The 16,122-nt window shown below is 39.8% G+C and overlaps 1 protein-coding gene across 1 annotated transcript in view; it reads left to right on the top strand.

The window, feature by feature from the left end:
* LOC308105264 (integrin alpha-M-like) overlaps window positions 1–16,122 on the top strand; it is a 31,959-nt gene that overhangs the window by 7,225 nt on the left and 8,612 nt on the right. The window contains exons 5-19 of the mRNA XM_080455902.1: window positions 260–374; window positions 605–738; window positions 1,859–2,004; window positions 2,329–2,479; window positions 3,483–3,630; window positions 3,741–3,814; window positions 4,122–4,257; window positions 4,566–4,708; window positions 4,812–4,964; window positions 5,063–5,275; window positions 5,375–5,508; window positions 12,228–12,358; window positions 12,445–12,602; window positions 12,705–12,830; window positions 13,143–13,216. Of these exons, the coding sequence (XP_080312028.1) occupies window positions 260–374; window positions 605–738; window positions 1,859–2,004; window positions 2,329–2,479; window positions 3,483–3,630; window positions 3,741–3,814; window positions 4,122–4,257; window positions 4,566–4,708; window positions 4,812–4,964; window positions 5,063–5,275; window positions 5,375–5,508; window positions 12,228–12,358; window positions 12,445–12,602; window positions 12,705–12,830; window positions 13,143–13,216 (2,036 nt within the window). The remainder of the gene's footprint in view (window positions 1–259; window positions 375–604; window positions 739–1,858; window positions 2,005–2,328; window positions 2,480–3,482; window positions 3,631–3,740; window positions 3,815–4,121; window positions 4,258–4,565; window positions 4,709–4,811; window positions 4,965–5,062; window positions 5,276–5,374; window positions 5,509–12,227; window positions 12,359–12,444; window positions 12,603–12,704; window positions 12,831–13,142; window positions 13,217–16,122) is intronic.

The following is a 16,122-nucleotide window of genomic DNA, read 5'->3' as shown; positions in this document are numbered from 1 at the left end:
TCTCTCTCTCTCTCTCTCTCTCTCTCTCTCTCTCTCTCTCTCTCTCTCTCTCTCTCTCTCTCTCTCTCTCTCTCTCTCTCTCTCTCTCTCTCTCTCTCTCTCTCTCTCTCTCTCTCTCTCTCTCTCTCTCTCTCTCTCTCTCTCTCTCTCTCTCTCTCTCTCTCTCTCTCTCTCTCAGCATCTGTGACAGTATAGTGTATTTTCTCCACAAAACTAAATCTTCCATTTTGAGTTCAGATGTTCTTTTCTCCCATTCCAGGCATGTGGTCCAACCATTCCAAGAGAGTGTCCAACTATCACAACATACAATGGTGTATGCTTAGAGATAAGTGCAAACGACAAGGTTGGAGCATTTGTGCCGCCATCTCTTGAAGGTAAATACAGCATGTTTATTTAAATAGAAGTACTGACTGCAAGATGTTTTTTTTACTAGAGGTGATTACACAGTACCATCAGTCAATACCGTCCTCCAGTAATTCAAACATCAATATGAACAATCTCTCACAACAGCCCATACTGTAAGACCATGCCAAAAACCAAAACTTTATGATTTTTGACATATTCCCTCCCATGCCTTTTTGATTTTGTTCTTATCTTTTAACAGTGTGTCCAGCAGGAGCGGCAGCAGATATTGCATTCGTACTGGATGGTTCAGGCAGTGTTTCCAACAATGATTTCAACACAATGAAGACTTTTGTGAAAAGTGTAATTGGCTCACTAATGAGAAGAGATACAAAGGTGGGACTAGCTTTAAGTGTTTTCTTCCAAACTGCTTGGGCCATATTTTCTATGTCAATGAAAACATGCTGATCGGATAAAAAACCCAATCGCGTTTTTTTTTCTCCAATGTAGAGCTTTTCTTGCTTAAAGGCAATATCGATATACAGTAGAAAACAACATAGCAGCAAAATTATGTTCAGCTTTGCAGAACCTAAAGTATCAAAGAGACCAGGGTGGGTGGTTTTACTTGCATGTGTCAGTAGGATTTATTTTTTAACCACAACAACAAACATTTTATCAACCAGTTAACATACCGTTGCAGTACAATTCAGTTGCTGAGATCTAACATAATTGCTGATACTGTAGTGTTCTGCAATTGTTGGGTGTTTAGAAATAAGCAAACATTTTTGTAATTTTTAATAAGCTAGCTCAAAGTAACATTTAGTAATGTTATAAACACAGGTACAATCTTAACAACAAACCACACTCCTGGCACTCCTAAACCTAGGCTCACCTGAGAAGTCACACATAATGTTAGCACATCGCCTATTCACCACATCTAGCTAAACCAAAAGGAGCCACTTTTAATCCTGCAATTACTCATACAGTATTATATTAACATCACTTGATTTGTTCTCTTGAAGCTATTATCAAAAATTCTGCCTTTCTTTTGTTCATTCTAGACACAGACACAGTTATCTTATCATTATTTAATGATATAATAAAAAGCTGTATGGATGTGTTTGTAGAAAAATACAAATATATTTTAGTTTAATCTATTTATATAGAAAAATAACACACCTGTGGTGTGGAAACCCACCAACATGCTTTTTTCTACGTTTCTCAATTTGAGATATGACCGATTATGTCATTTTGACCATTCCCTCATGAAAATCCAAGTTACATTGTTCCCAGACACGAACATTACAATTACATTGCACTGCTCCCAATGGCTGCTGTTTGAGCTAAACCTGACATATAGTTCTACAATATTTCAACACAACAGTCATGCAGACGTTTGCTAGATGAACGTGAAAGAGCCCAGCTTCATTCTCTAAAACCACTTCAATTGCTTGACTGTAAATGCAACATATATTTCAGTGAGTTTAATGTTTTTCTATTCTTCCTGTGTTTGCAGTTTGCAATTGTCCAGTACTCAAGCTATACCACCATCCACTATTATTTTAATGGTTTTGTCACATCACGATCTTGGCAAAATCAAATTGATTATATTAGCCAACAAAATGGAGGGACTAATACAGCTGCAGCAATTCTAAAAGTTGTGTAAGTGACTTTATATTGACAACGTAGCAAACATGTCAAACATTTTATGACAAGAGTTTTCCTCTCTCTCTGTCTCTCTCTGTCTCTCTCTCTATACATAATAAATATACATACACATATACACATATAAGTATATACATACACACATATATATAAATATAAACATATATATATATATATATATATATATATATAAACATATATATATATATATATATATATATATATATATATATATATATATATATATATATATATATATATATATATATATATATATATATATATATATAAATAATATATTATTTTGTTTTATTCCGACAGCCAAGATGTTTTTTCAGTCAGCAGAGGATCGAGATCAAACGTGAACAAGTTCCTTATAGTCATTACTGATGGAGAGTCCAACGATAGAATACAATTACCGAATGCTGTTTCCCTAGCTAGAAAGCAAGGCATTGTTCGATTTGCCATTGGGGTAAGTGGTTAGACTCACTCATAATTTTTAAATGTACACTTAAGGGGAATACCACTCATTTTCAACATTGTACTATGTCTTTGATACACCTTAGAGCTGTTGTGTGGAAATAAGAAAAAAGAACCCCCCCCCCCTCTATGTTGCCTAGAACTGGATAATTGATTGAGGTCATGTGATCAATGACATACGCAAGGTGTACTTTTGGCTCCACCCCCTCAGCCATCATGACGCAACTATAGGCCATGCCCATTTCCAACCAACTCGATTTTCCGCCATTTAGCATTTTCTTCAAAATACACTTTTTGCTATTACTCCAAAACTGAGATTTGATCCAGTCCATACCATTTGCCTGTAATTGCCTTCAAAACGTTGTAGGTGGGGCCTATTTCTGACAAAGAACAACATATATTATGAATGCAACATCCAATCATCCCCAGATTGGAATCATTATGTTTAGGGGCCTCTATACAGCATATCTATAAAAGCGCTTTCCTCTGCGCTTTCCTCTGTTTCCCCCTATTTCGTGTCCTTACAGCTGCACCTCATGACTGACGCAGCCCTGGGAAGGCAACCCAGCCTGGTGGAAATCTGAGGAGTGCACTTTTCTAGTGTTATACTAGCCTGGTTCCATACCATAGACCCCGCCCACTCTCAGTGGACTGCCTCTTGGTCTGGAGTTGTAAATATGAACCTAGGACTTCTCCGGTACAAAATGCGTTGTCCAATGAGAGGCGGAGGTGGGCGTGGGGATCCCTTAGGATTGGTTTCGGGAATTTCTAATCCCCTCCCCCTTGTAATCCCCGACACTGGAGCCAATTTCAGACTGAAGCTCCACGCAGCTTCAGTCTGATAATCAGGCTAGTGTTATACAGTATCTATGATCTGGACACTCAATACAAATTCGTACAAACTTTTTACTTAAGTACAGTACTTGAGTAAATGTACTTAGTTACTTTACACCTCTGTTCAAAACATTGTTAACACTGTATCTTGGTATCCTTAGGTTGGACGTACTTTTAATAGTTATTCAGCAAGGGCAGAGTTGGACGCCATTGCAACTGATCCATCAAAGCACGTGTATCGAGTGGACAACTTTCAAGCTCTTGATAAAATCAAGGATTCTTTACAGGACAGTATCTTTTCAATTGAAGGTATATTTCCAATGTCCACATAAAATCTGGATCAGCAGGAAATCATATGTCTTTAAAGATTCATAATTGAGTAGTGAGATTTTTCTTGTTGATTTATTTTCCCTTTACAGGATCTCGGACAAGTGGTGGTTCACTGAAACTGGAAATGGCTCAAGAGGGATTCAGTGCTGCTTATGTGCCTGGGGTAATCAAAAACACAGCGCAATAAGAAACCTATGCAGCTAAAAGAAATTAATGTTCTCATTCCTTGGTTAATTTCTGTTTGACAAAAAAGTCTCTACACATGATAGAACCCTATTACAGCAGTTGGGCAAATTGAAAATTTAGGGAGGCGAGGATGCCACTCCCACGTGGAGCTCGCTGAGGGAATGTGTTGTTTTGTTTGACTCTCTGGGGGCAAGCTAGTAGGGGATAACATGATCTAAGTCCAATTATAAGAACAACTATGTATTTAGGTCAGTTTTAAATTTGGGTTTCTGTTTACTGTGCAGAACCTATACCAGGGAGTATTCCAGATGGCAGCTGTTGGTGCCTTCCAGTGGAGGGGGAGCTACCAAGAAATATCAACAGGAGGCCAGAGGGGAAACTTCAAGGAGTTTACAGATATGGTTCCTGACAGTTATCTTGGTGAGAAAGTACTAAATGAATTTCTTATTACTGTAATGTATGCAGTTACCACCAAGTATATGTCTATCTAAATAATGAAAGACTTTAATCTTCTGCATGTTACATCAGACTTCTATGCATAGCTTTCATTTGGAGTCATTGTTTAGTCCAATGTAATCTGACACACCACTTATCTAAAAACTGTTTTTTTGTTCTTGGTAAGAAGGTCATGTGATAATAACATTATAGCAACATCTAAATGCACCCTAATTCATTCTTCTTTTTTTTTATCGAGCACTTAATGTTTACTCAGTGCTGTTTTCTCCTAGGTTACTCCATGGCAATTGCAAACACAAGAAGAAGTGGCATTCTCACTGTTGTAGGTGCTCCAAGATATAAACACATGGGGATGGTAATGGTGTTCTCCTCCAGCAAAACCCCCCAAAAGATTGACCCTTCAACAGATCCACAGGTTTGTGCTCCAAATATTATTCACAAAACATGAAGGAACATATATATATTTTGTAATAAATGTAATTCTGCCTCGTTTGAATGATGATTTTTGGCTTTCTCAGTTTCAGATTGGGGCATATTTTGGGGCAGAGGTTTGTACCATGGATGTGGATCGTGATCAAATGGGATACACTGACATAATCCTAATATCTGCTCCTTCATTCACGGAGAAAGACAGAGAGGGCAAGGTTTACGTCTGTAGCCTTACTCACGGGGTAAAGAACGTTTTTGATGTTCTGTCATCAAATGCATACATTTGACATCAGGTATTCAAATTATAATTCTCATTCCTGTTTTTCCGTTTTCCCACCAGAGAGTTGATTGTCTATCCAATAGTCAAACAGTGTTGAAAGGTGTTGCAGGAGAAAGAGGAAGGTTTGGTTCCTCTCTTGCTCCACTGCCTGATCTCAACAGTGATGGATTCAATGATTTGGCTGTGGGAGCACCACTAGAGAATGATGGTCAAGGAAGCATCTATATTTTCCATGGTGATGGAAGAAAAACAGTCAATCCCATGTATTCACAGGTGTGTGAGAGTCAATACAGTGGCCATGGATTCATGCAATTTTGTATTTTTTACAACTTGATCTCTTAAAACATTCTCTTACCTTTTTTCCTCATCTAGAGAATCCCTGGCTCTGATGTCCAGCCTGGACTGCGGTTCTTTGGTCTGTCCATTAGCCAGTCTTCTTTTGACTTCAGTGGAGACAGGCTGCCTGACTTGGCAGTGGGTTCAAAGGGTGTTGTCCTCCTACTCAGGTAAATATAAAGAATTTTGTAATTCTATCCCTGGTGTTATTCTGGTATTCTATACCTCTACCTCAAGACATCAAACCCGTTTACACCTATTGCTTGAGCCTGTTTCTAGTACATCTGAAAACTTCTGCACACAGAAGGCACTAAAAAGGGCCTTTCATCCAACTTATTTTTTACTTGATCTGAAAGGAAAACATGTGATACAATTTCATCATTAGTGCCATCAGAATATTTTACCAGACTCCAACTCTAATAATATAATAAATAACTAGAAAAAGTGCTCCTCGGAGCACAGGTCTCCGCCAGGTCAGGTAGGTTATTGTGGCCTCCTGGTAGTGCTATAATAGGCCAATGTGAAAAGGGTGCCATTTCTTCTTAGGCCTTTGATGGCAATCGGACACTGCATTCATGATTTGAGGCATTTTGTTCCAATGTCTTTTTTGTAAATTAGACCTGCTGGTGGCAGTTCTTCCTCAATGTAGTGCAAATGTGCGTGCAAAGTTTGAGCGCAATTGGACGCTGCGTTCATGTTTTGCGGCATTTTGTTCAAAACGGGCCACTCCTGCAAACTTTAGATGTCAATCTTAGCCAATCAGGATGGAATATGAAAAATCTAACAGATCCGTTTTGATTACATGACAATAGAGATGATGTGTACCGATTTGACAGAATTTTGGATTAAATCTGAAGGAGTAATATCCAAAAATGTGTTTTACATAAGTCTGCCTCCTGGTGGCGCTATAAAAGGCAGATGTGAAAAATGCAGGGCAAAAGTTTTTCCTTGGCCTCTAGAGAGTGCACATACAAAGTTTTACACAGATTGGTGTAGTTATAGGTAAAAACAGTGAAAAAAAGTGGCATTTCTTCCTCAGCCTAGTGGAAATTTACTTTCAAAATGTCACGGAAATTGCATGCTGTTTTCATGATTTGAGGCATTTTGTTGAAAACGGAGCACTCCTGCAAACTTTGGAAGCCATTTTTAGCCAACAGACCCGTTTCGTTTAATGACTATAGAGATATTGTGTACCGATTTGCATGACGTTTGGAAAAAATCTGTGAGTACTGTCAAATTTTTTTTTTAGCAAAAAGCGGCCTCCTGGTGGCGCTATAACCCATAGGCCAATGTAAAAAATTTGGGGCAGAGGTTCTGAATTGGCATTGGCTGTGTGTGCACAGTTTCACTGCGATCAAGCCAATGGGGGGGGGGGCACCAAATGGCAGGAAAAAAAGTGAAAGAAGACTCTACTATCGTGGAAAGACCGGCAACCCCGGTATAAAGGTAGACACCTCCTCCGACTCTGGGGCGTCTGTATCGCAGCCACCATATTAGAGGGGGCACGCTTCCTGACTCCTGGCCAATCACAGCGCGTTTTTTACAAGACTTGGCAGAATCTAGTTGTATAAAAATACAACAGGATATTTTTATACAACTAGTCCCGGATGCAATGCATTGCTGTAATGTTTTAACAATGAATTTATAGAACCTTGTAAGCGATGTAGTTTGTCTTTGGTAAACACAGTAAGCATTTGAAGATGTATGTTTTCTTATGTCTGTGTGTGTGTTTTTCATAACATGGACTTCAGATAAGGCCATGGGGTGTTCTTGGAGGTTTGTCAGGCTGATTCAGCTGCAGATCAGACTTAGTTCGTTCTTCTCCTGCTGCCGCCATTACCGTGTTTTGTTTTGTTTTGTTTTGAGTTGAAACAAGAACTCAAAAAAGTGGTGGATATATGGATAGGTTTGCGTGCCTGGATGACGTATTTCCACTTTTATGTAGATTAGGGGTCTTCAACGGTTTTCTTAGCTAATAGAGAGATGAAGCAGGGACCCCATACTGTATATTCTTATTTTTTAGAATGCTTTCCATTCTGTCATACAGAAACGTGAATGGTGCGTGCATTGTGGCCTTGCATAGAACCAGTGGTGGAAAAAGTACACAAATGTTAATGTTTCACTTAAGTAAAAGTATCAATACTGCAATGCAGAAATACAATAGTAAAAGTCCAAGTATTCAAAATGTACTTGAGTAAAAGTACAAAAGTATTGGCATCAAAATGTACTTAAGTATCAAAAGTAAAAGTACTCATTATGCAGAATGTCCCGTTTCACAAGTGTTCAAAATGTATTAACATCTTTTGAAAATATAGCTGATCAAGAAGCTCACAAGCTTGTGAGCTTGTAGATCGGCTATTTTCGGCTATTTTCAAATAGCCAAAGTACATAGGGACAAAGTGGTTAATGCATGTTTTGTAATAATCATCAAAATCTACAAAGTAACTAGTAACTAAAGTTTTCAAATAATTGTAGTGGAGTAAAAGTAGAATATTTGCCTCTGAGATGTAGTGGAGTAGAAGTAAGAGTATTGAAGATTGGAAATACTCAAGTAAAGTACAAATACCTCCAAATTGTACTTAAGTACAGTACTTGGGTAAATGTACTGAGTTTCTTTACACCACTGCATAGAACTTTAAAGATCTGTTCAGCTCACAAGCCAGACATCGTCATTGAAATTGTCAGCCAGCTCTGTGCAGTTTTGGAGACTAGACACATAACTTCAACATGCCAGACAACACTGTTCTGTGTGAAAGCCATCAAACCTCAGAATGGTGAAGTAGAGCAGTGTGTTCTTCACAGCTTTCATGACATCTGACAATTCAGCAATAATGTCTTTGGCAACACTGAAGTGACTCTCTAGTCCCTGTATAGCATGCAGTTTAACCTGTAACCTGTTTAGCATACAGGGCCTCTTATCAGGTGCACACATAGGAGACAAACAGTGCTCGAGCACCTGCCTGTTTGCTTTCATAAGAGAAATTGCCCTTCTCTAATTTAAACTCCGATTCGCGGCCCTCACCTCTAGCGCATACCTCCCATCTCACATCCACCTCACATCCACCTCACAGCTACGTTGCACCAGTGATCCAACTGATATGGCCGTATATATGGAGATCTCTATCTGTCATTTATTGTCCGTTTTATGGGCATATATGCTGACTGATTTGTTAGGGCCTGATGCCATGATGACACATTGAGGTTAGACAACACAGTCCATATTTGGCTGTAGCTGCATTGGAAAGTCCTTATATGGTTATAGCAGATGATGACATGAGCTTGACGATGTGGTTTGTCCGCCTGCAGGGCCTTAAATGTACTGTAATTAAGGGGGGAAAAGCATTTTATGTATTTATCCCCTCATTTGTAAAGAAAATGTACAAATGGAATGTAAAGGCAGTGTTGTCAGGGGCCCACTGTGTCGGTTACCCAAGCCAGCCAGCTATCACAACGGTGAAATGGCAGTACAAGTGATGTGTGGGGGGCGCCTGTTAAAAGATCATCCGGTCAAGGTGACTGCTTCTGTTGGTAACTGGAATACTCACTCCAAAACACACTCGCCCCATTTTTCTCGCGGACCAGAAATGCTTGTATTCGTGTATTTGTTTTACTGAGGATAAGGTTAGAAATAAGTTTAGGGTTAGACATAGTTTCACTGAGGTTAAGTTTAGGAATAAGGTTAGGTATAGGCATAGTTTGCTGAGGTTACGTTTAGGAATACCAGGTGAATGCCGCCGGATTTGCCCAGGGGCGACTGTGCTTTGGGGCGAGCATTTTGGTATTCCTTGTGTTGACATTAAAGGGACTACATAATATATTATAAATATATGGGGGGGGGTCGACTACTGACTTCATAACTGTCTGTCACACACACACACACACACACACACACACACACACACACACACACACACACACGTGTTAAGTTAGTAGCCTACTCAGTGGATGTAGAGATAAGAGAACTGGCGCGTACAGAGTTTGTAACTGACGCCAGCAAAGAGAGAAAAATCAAAGAAAATCAGTTCGGCTATATTCATAATAGTTTTAGATACTTCACGGTCCTTTCTCTCCGTGTGCAATTCCTCTCAAATAAACAGCCCCCCGCCCCCTCCCTCACAGTCTCATTCTGTTTTGTAATGTTAACTCAAATGCTGATTTTGCGCAACGCAGTTCATTAACTTCCATAGACCGATGTGGAATGATGTAGGGGAGCTATACTCTGTGTGTGTCCGGTCCACTCCAGCGAGGGCTTGTGCTGCTCTGCAGGCGACCCCTTAGCTCTGGCGCTATGGGGGTTGGGGGCTCGCGCGTGATCCACGAGCACGCACCGTCAGCGGCGGTCTTTAACACCTTAAAGTTTAAACAATGGCCTCTCAAGGTTCGCGCCGTCAGCGGCGAGCCGTTCTCAATAGCCTCTACCTGGCTGCTTTGCATAACATTAGGCTACTCGAGAAAAGCCATGGACTTAAATTGAATGTGTTACATTCCTCTCACAATGAGAGACAACAGTCTCTGCACTGCACAGTGTGAAGGGGATCGCTTAGCAGAGGACCCAGTTCTCTGAGACAAGACAAAGACAAGTTGTCTGATTATTTTAAGTACTTATGTGTGGGTGAGTCTATGTAAAGGGCTTTTATATCAAACTAAAAGGAAAATAAAATAATTAATTAATTAAAACAAAAATAAAAACAACAAATTAACAATGCAACTAAATAATAAGAGATATAATTACATTAAAAAATCACATTTTGAATACAGTATTTCAACTAGCACTGAGCTGATCGGCTATGTGCACATGCGTGCACGTGACGTCAGAAAATAGAGCCCCCTCAAAAATCCACAGCTCATCACTGGACGTAAATGACGCCAGACGACTTCCGGGTGGGAGTTGGAAAATGTATTGTGCAATAATGGAGTTTCATACAAACTGGACATCATGCAATTACAGTAATGGTATGGAAAGCAGCTATTGTTGTAGCCAGAATACTGAGTAATATTTGTGCAAAGTGTGGAGTTATATGGAGCATGCGTCTGCTGTTAGACCCTGGTGAACACTGACCCCACACTCCATGTGCTCACTCCTCTATTCTAGTAGAAGGATATTGGTCTCGCTGAACCACAGTTGCTCTCCACCCTGCTCTCATTCAATACAATGTAGGTTAGGTCGCTTTGTTTTCTCATCCTGATAAGTCTCAAAACGTTTTAGTTGAGCATGGCAGTCTGAGTATAAAAGGCACGAAAATAGCAAATGAAGTTGTCAGCACTCGCTATGCAACACTTTTAAAAACACACAGCAGAAGAAGGAAATGTAAACATTTCTCAGACATATGTGGGTTTGAAGTATGGTTCACATTAAAGGACATTATGCAAGTAACACTCAACAGTGTGAACTTGCTACAGTAGGTTCTGTTGACAGGCTTTGTATTACAGTAGGGCTTATCTATGAATCATTATCATTCATATTTGAAATTATATGAAGTATGTACACTTTTACTAGACTGGGTCTATATTGTTTAACTTAACTGTTGCCTAAATTGCTACTGTCCTCCACACAGTGGGGGTTGGGGGTATAGTTGTCTCCGCCAGGCCGAAAGACATAGCGAGAGTATGTTTTACCCCTGTCCGTCCGTCCGTGGGGCTATAATAAGCCAATGTGAAAAGGGTGCCATTTCTTCTTAGGCCTTTCACAGCAATCGGACACTGCATTCATGATTTGAGGCATTTTGTTCCAGAAATATGTTTTGCTAAATTAGACCTGCTGGTGGTGCTACAACAGGCCAATGTGAAAAGGGTGGCATTTCTTCCTCGGCCTATTGGGAATCTGCGTGCAAAATTTCGCGGAAATCGCACGCTGTGTGCCAATCAAGATGAATATGGACAATCGGATAGATCTGTGTTGATTACATGACTATAGTATAGTAGTGATGCGCGGGTTGACCCATAACCCGCGGGACCCGCGGCGCGGGTGGGTCGAGTCAGAATTTCAGAGGCAATTATGCGGGCTGCGGGTGAGCGGGTCAGCCGCTCTCACACGCAAAAAAGAAATAAAAAATCACATGCTCTTGTTTTGTCTTTATTCCTAATAAGAATAAGAATAATAACAATAAAACAGTTTGAATACACTTGGGGATTATTTTCTGACCATGATTTTACAGAATTATAGGTAAAATCGCGGGTCGCGGGGCGGGTTGAGCCATTGATTTATATATGGGGTCGCGGGGCGGGTTGAGGCGGGTTGGGTTCCGTGGTGGGGCGGGGCGGGGCGGGTCATGAAAAAACCCGATCCGCACATCACTACTGTGTACCGATTTGCATGATGTTTGAATAGTGAATACAATCTGTAGGAGTAATATATAAAAATGTGTGTTGCAGAAATCGACCTCTTGGTGGCCCTATAACAGGCCAATCTGAAAAATGTGTGGCAGAGGTTCGGCTTTGGCATCCAGGGAGTGTGTGTGCACAGTTTCGCATCAAAAAATGCATTTTGCGTTTTTGCGTCTCCGTCATGCCTTTCGGCCTGGCGGACACAAAAAATAAACAGCCAACCTAAAAGTAACTTGTACTTCACAGCCTTCCTAGAAATGTACTTGAGTAAAAGTAAAACATTTGTCTTGGAAATGTTCTTGAGTGAAAGTAAAAAGTATTAAAAATCTAATACTCAAGTAAAGTACAAATACTCAAAAACTGTACTTAAGTAGGCTACAGTACTCAAGTAAAGTTACAGTCCACCACTGTAAATACGTCATTTTGTCATACTGTATTCCTTTTAGATTATTGCACCATGGTACTCTTACGGTAAATCAAGTGAATTCTGTACTATTGCCCTTTCCCTTACTAAATAAATGAGAATAAAGGAAAAAGTTATTCCAGTGATTCTGTCCATTTCCAGATCTAAGCCAATAGTAATGGTGGAAGCACAGGTGACATTCAGCCCAGCTCAGATCCCCACCAACAACCCAGACTGCAATTCTCCATTGATCAACACAGCTAAAGTCTGCTTCACTATGACTCGCCACTCAGGTTTTTGCAATTCTTGTCTATACACCACAGAGCCATTTTAGCATTTAAAATACTTAATGAAATAATGAAATTCTAAACTGTTCCAGCTCAAGCGCGGATTAATTATACATTGAAACTGGATTCAACCCGCAAAACTCCAAACAACCGTGCTTACATCAAGACACCAAAACAACGAGAGATGTTCAACTCGTTTACCCTTGACATGACAAAGCCACACTGCTTTCCACATACATTTGACATTACGGTAGGTTGGTAATCTAAATAAGTGTACATTAGATCATTCTTTTTTTTATTGAAGGTTGGACTACTGTATGAATCTTTTCATAATAATGCCCTCTCATTACAGGCTTGTCCAGAAGATGCTCTGAATGAACTGTCTAATGAACTTAGATTCACCTTTGAAGGTGTTCCATCTTCAAAAAAGCTCAGTCCAAGCCTTGAACAGAAAGCTCAGACAACCACCTATCATCCTGTAAGTCTGTCTGTCTGTCTGTCTGTCTGTCGTTTCATAGGTCCAAATATTTACTGTAGAATGCAATGGTAATTATTTTTATTTAGAGTTTGAGAGAGGACAGACTACTCTTGCCAAGAGAGCTTAACATTAGAGCTTGCAGATTGCCAGAATGATTGGCCATTGGGATAATCGGTATATACTGTAGCTAGCTTTATGGCTTTCCAGTTCAGAGTAAATTCATGTTCTAACAGCTTGTAAGACCATCATGTCATTATTACTGTTTGAAAGAAAACGTGATTAACACGGTTGACTTCCTCCCTTGTACAACAGTTAAGGTTTGAAATCAACTGTGGCACTGACGACCGCTGTATAGACAACCTCAAAGTTGATTTCAACTTTACCAGGTGAGACATAATGTACACATGTCCTCTAAGAGTGTGGTTACTTTGTTGATGAACCAGTGCTTTTCTTACCCTATAAAAAGTTTGAATAAATATGGAAAATCAAATCTACAGCCTGTTGTGGCCCTTAACAAGGCAAAACTGATTTTGTGGGCTTGCTTGTCTGTCAAGTCATGTCACATTTAGTTATAAAGGACATTTAGAAATAACTCTCCTTTGCCACAATGCTAGACCACAAGGGATTTCAAATCATGAATTAAAAAAACACAAGAATAAACAAGAAGACACAGCTCAAAGTCACAAATACACAATAATAATTAAAAAAATATAGCTGCAAGCAGCGATAAGCGGGGCCAGGGAATGCAGAAAGAAAAAAGAAAGAAGCAATGATAAGTAATATGCACAATAAGCCATAGAAACATAGAAGAATGAACTTGAGAGAAAGAAGACCATGCAATTAACAAATGAGCATTTTAAACCCTCACTAACCCTAACCTCAGTAAAACAACGCCTAAGCCTATCCTCACTGCTGACTAATCTAGATCACTGGTTCCCTAACCATCTACCGAAATTGTACGTCTCCTCGGAACAGAAACCAGTGAAAGTAGCTGATCTACATGATGATGAGAGAGAGAGAGAGAGAGGCAGAGAGAGAGAGAGAGAGAGAGAGAAAGAGAGAGAGAGATAGAGAGAGAGAGAGTAAGAGAGGCAGTGAGAGAGAGGCAGAGAGAGAGAGAGAGAGAGAGAGAGAGAGAGAGAGAGAGAGAGAGAGAGAGAGAGAGAGAGAGAGAGAGAGAGAGAGAGAGAGAGAGAGAGAGAGAGATAAACGGAATAGATTGAAGAGAAAGAGAGAGAGAGAGACATGGAAACGGAATAGATTGAAGAGAGAGAGAGAGAGAGCGAGAGAGCCATGGAAACGGAATAGATTGAAGAGAGAGAGAGAGAGAGACATGGAAACGGAATAGATTGAAGAGAGAGAGACACGGAAATATAATAGATTGAAGAGAGAGAGAGATGGAAGCAGAATGGATTGATTGGACATCTCAACCTATTGCCATTAACAGGAATCGAACCATCAACCTTCGAATTGCAAGGGTGCAACACTACCTATAGTGCTATAGCTTTGTCCAGGCTGAGGTTGTCTGTTGAAGATCAAAGTGAACCAGTGAAATTAGCCGATCTAAAAGCTCAGAAAGAACGTTGCTATCTGAAAGGTTTTGAGATTGTAGATCGGCTATTTTCAGAATGAAGTATGTCATACATACTTCATACCCTCTCAAAAAAGCATTTCAGGTTATCTTTATCAATTGCATATGTATTAATTGACACAATTACTGGTAGTGTCTGTTGATATTTATAAGTATTTCCGTCCATTATGAACCAAGCCTCTGTGTCCCAAACTACTCTAGATCACTGGTTCACAAACCATTTACCAATAAAGGCATTTTTGTGTCTCCTCGGAACGAAAACTAGTGAAAGTAGCCGATCTACAGAATCAGAAACACGTTGCTATCTGAAAAGTTGTAAGATTGTAGATCGGCTATTTTCACAATGAAGTTTGTCATACATTGCAAAAACATACTCTTTCCAAGAAGCATTTCATGTTACCTTTAACAGTTGCACATGCATTAATTGAGAGAGAGAGACATGGAAACATAATAGATTGAAGAGAGAGAGAGATGGAAGCAGAATGGATTGATTGGACATCTCAACCTATTGCCATTAACAGGAATCGAACCCTCAACCTTCGAATTGACAGGCTGCAACACTACCTATAGTGCTATAGCTTTGACCAGGCTGAGGTTGTCTGTTGAAGATAAAACTGAACCAGTGAAAGCAGCCGATCTACAAGCTCAGAAACACGTTGCTATCTGAAAAGTTTTGAGATTGTAGATCGGCTATTTTCAGAATGAAGTATGTCATACATTGCAAAAACATACCTTCTCAGATAAGCATTTAATGTTATCTTTATCAATTGCATATGTATTCATTAATACAGTCTTGTTGTTTGCAATGCACTTTAAATGAAGTCTCCACCAAGTGAGGCTTGAACCGGCAACCTTGATGTTATGAAACATTCACTTAAGCGGGAAGCCATTGGACCAACAGACCTGATCCAGTGAAAACGGAGGTCACACAGATGATACCATTTCACGCAAATAACTGAAAGATCCTGGGTTTAAGTGTTTTTCAAACTGCTCAAAATTACGGACAATCTAAGGGCGGAGAGAGAGACATGGAAACAGAATAGATTGAAGAGAGAGACATGGAAACATAATAGATTGAAGAGAGAGATGGAAGCAGAATGGATTGATTGGACATCTCAACCTATTGCCATTAACAGGAATCGAACCCTCAACCTTCGGATTGACAGGCTGCAACACTACCTATAGTGCTATAGCTTTGTCCAGGCTAAGGTTGTCTGTTGAAGATAAAAGTGAACCAGTGAAAGCAGCCGATCTACAAGCTCAGAAACACGTTGCTATCTGAAAGGTTTTGAGATTGTAGATCAGCTATTTTCAGAATGAAGTATGTCATACATTGCAAAAACATACCTTCTCAGATAAGCATTTCATGTTATCTTTATCAATTGCATATGTATTCATTAATACAGTCTTGTTGTTTGCAATGCACTTTAAATGAAGTCTCCACCAAGTGAGGCTTGAACCGGCAACCTTGATGTTGTGAAACATTCACTTAAGCGGGAAGCCATTAGACCAACAGACCTGATCCAGTGAAAACGGAAGTCAAACAGATGATACCATTTCACGCAAATAACTGAAAAATCCTGGGTTTAAGTGTTTTTCAAACTGCTCAAAATTACGGACAATCTAAGGGCGGAGAGAGAGACATGGAAAAGGAATAGATTGAAGAGAGAGAGACATGGAAACATAATAGATTGAAGAGAG

The sequence above is a fragment of the Gymnoscopelus braueri genome (assembly GCF_963280865.1).
Source record: "Gymnoscopelus braueri genome assembly, chromosome: 17".
Classification (NCBI taxonomy): domain Eukaryota; kingdom Metazoa; phylum Chordata; class Actinopteri; order Myctophiformes; family Myctophidae; genus Gymnoscopelus; species Gymnoscopelus braueri.
Note: the sequence above shows the minus strand (reverse complement) of the source record. Positions and strands in the feature narration are given on the sequence as shown.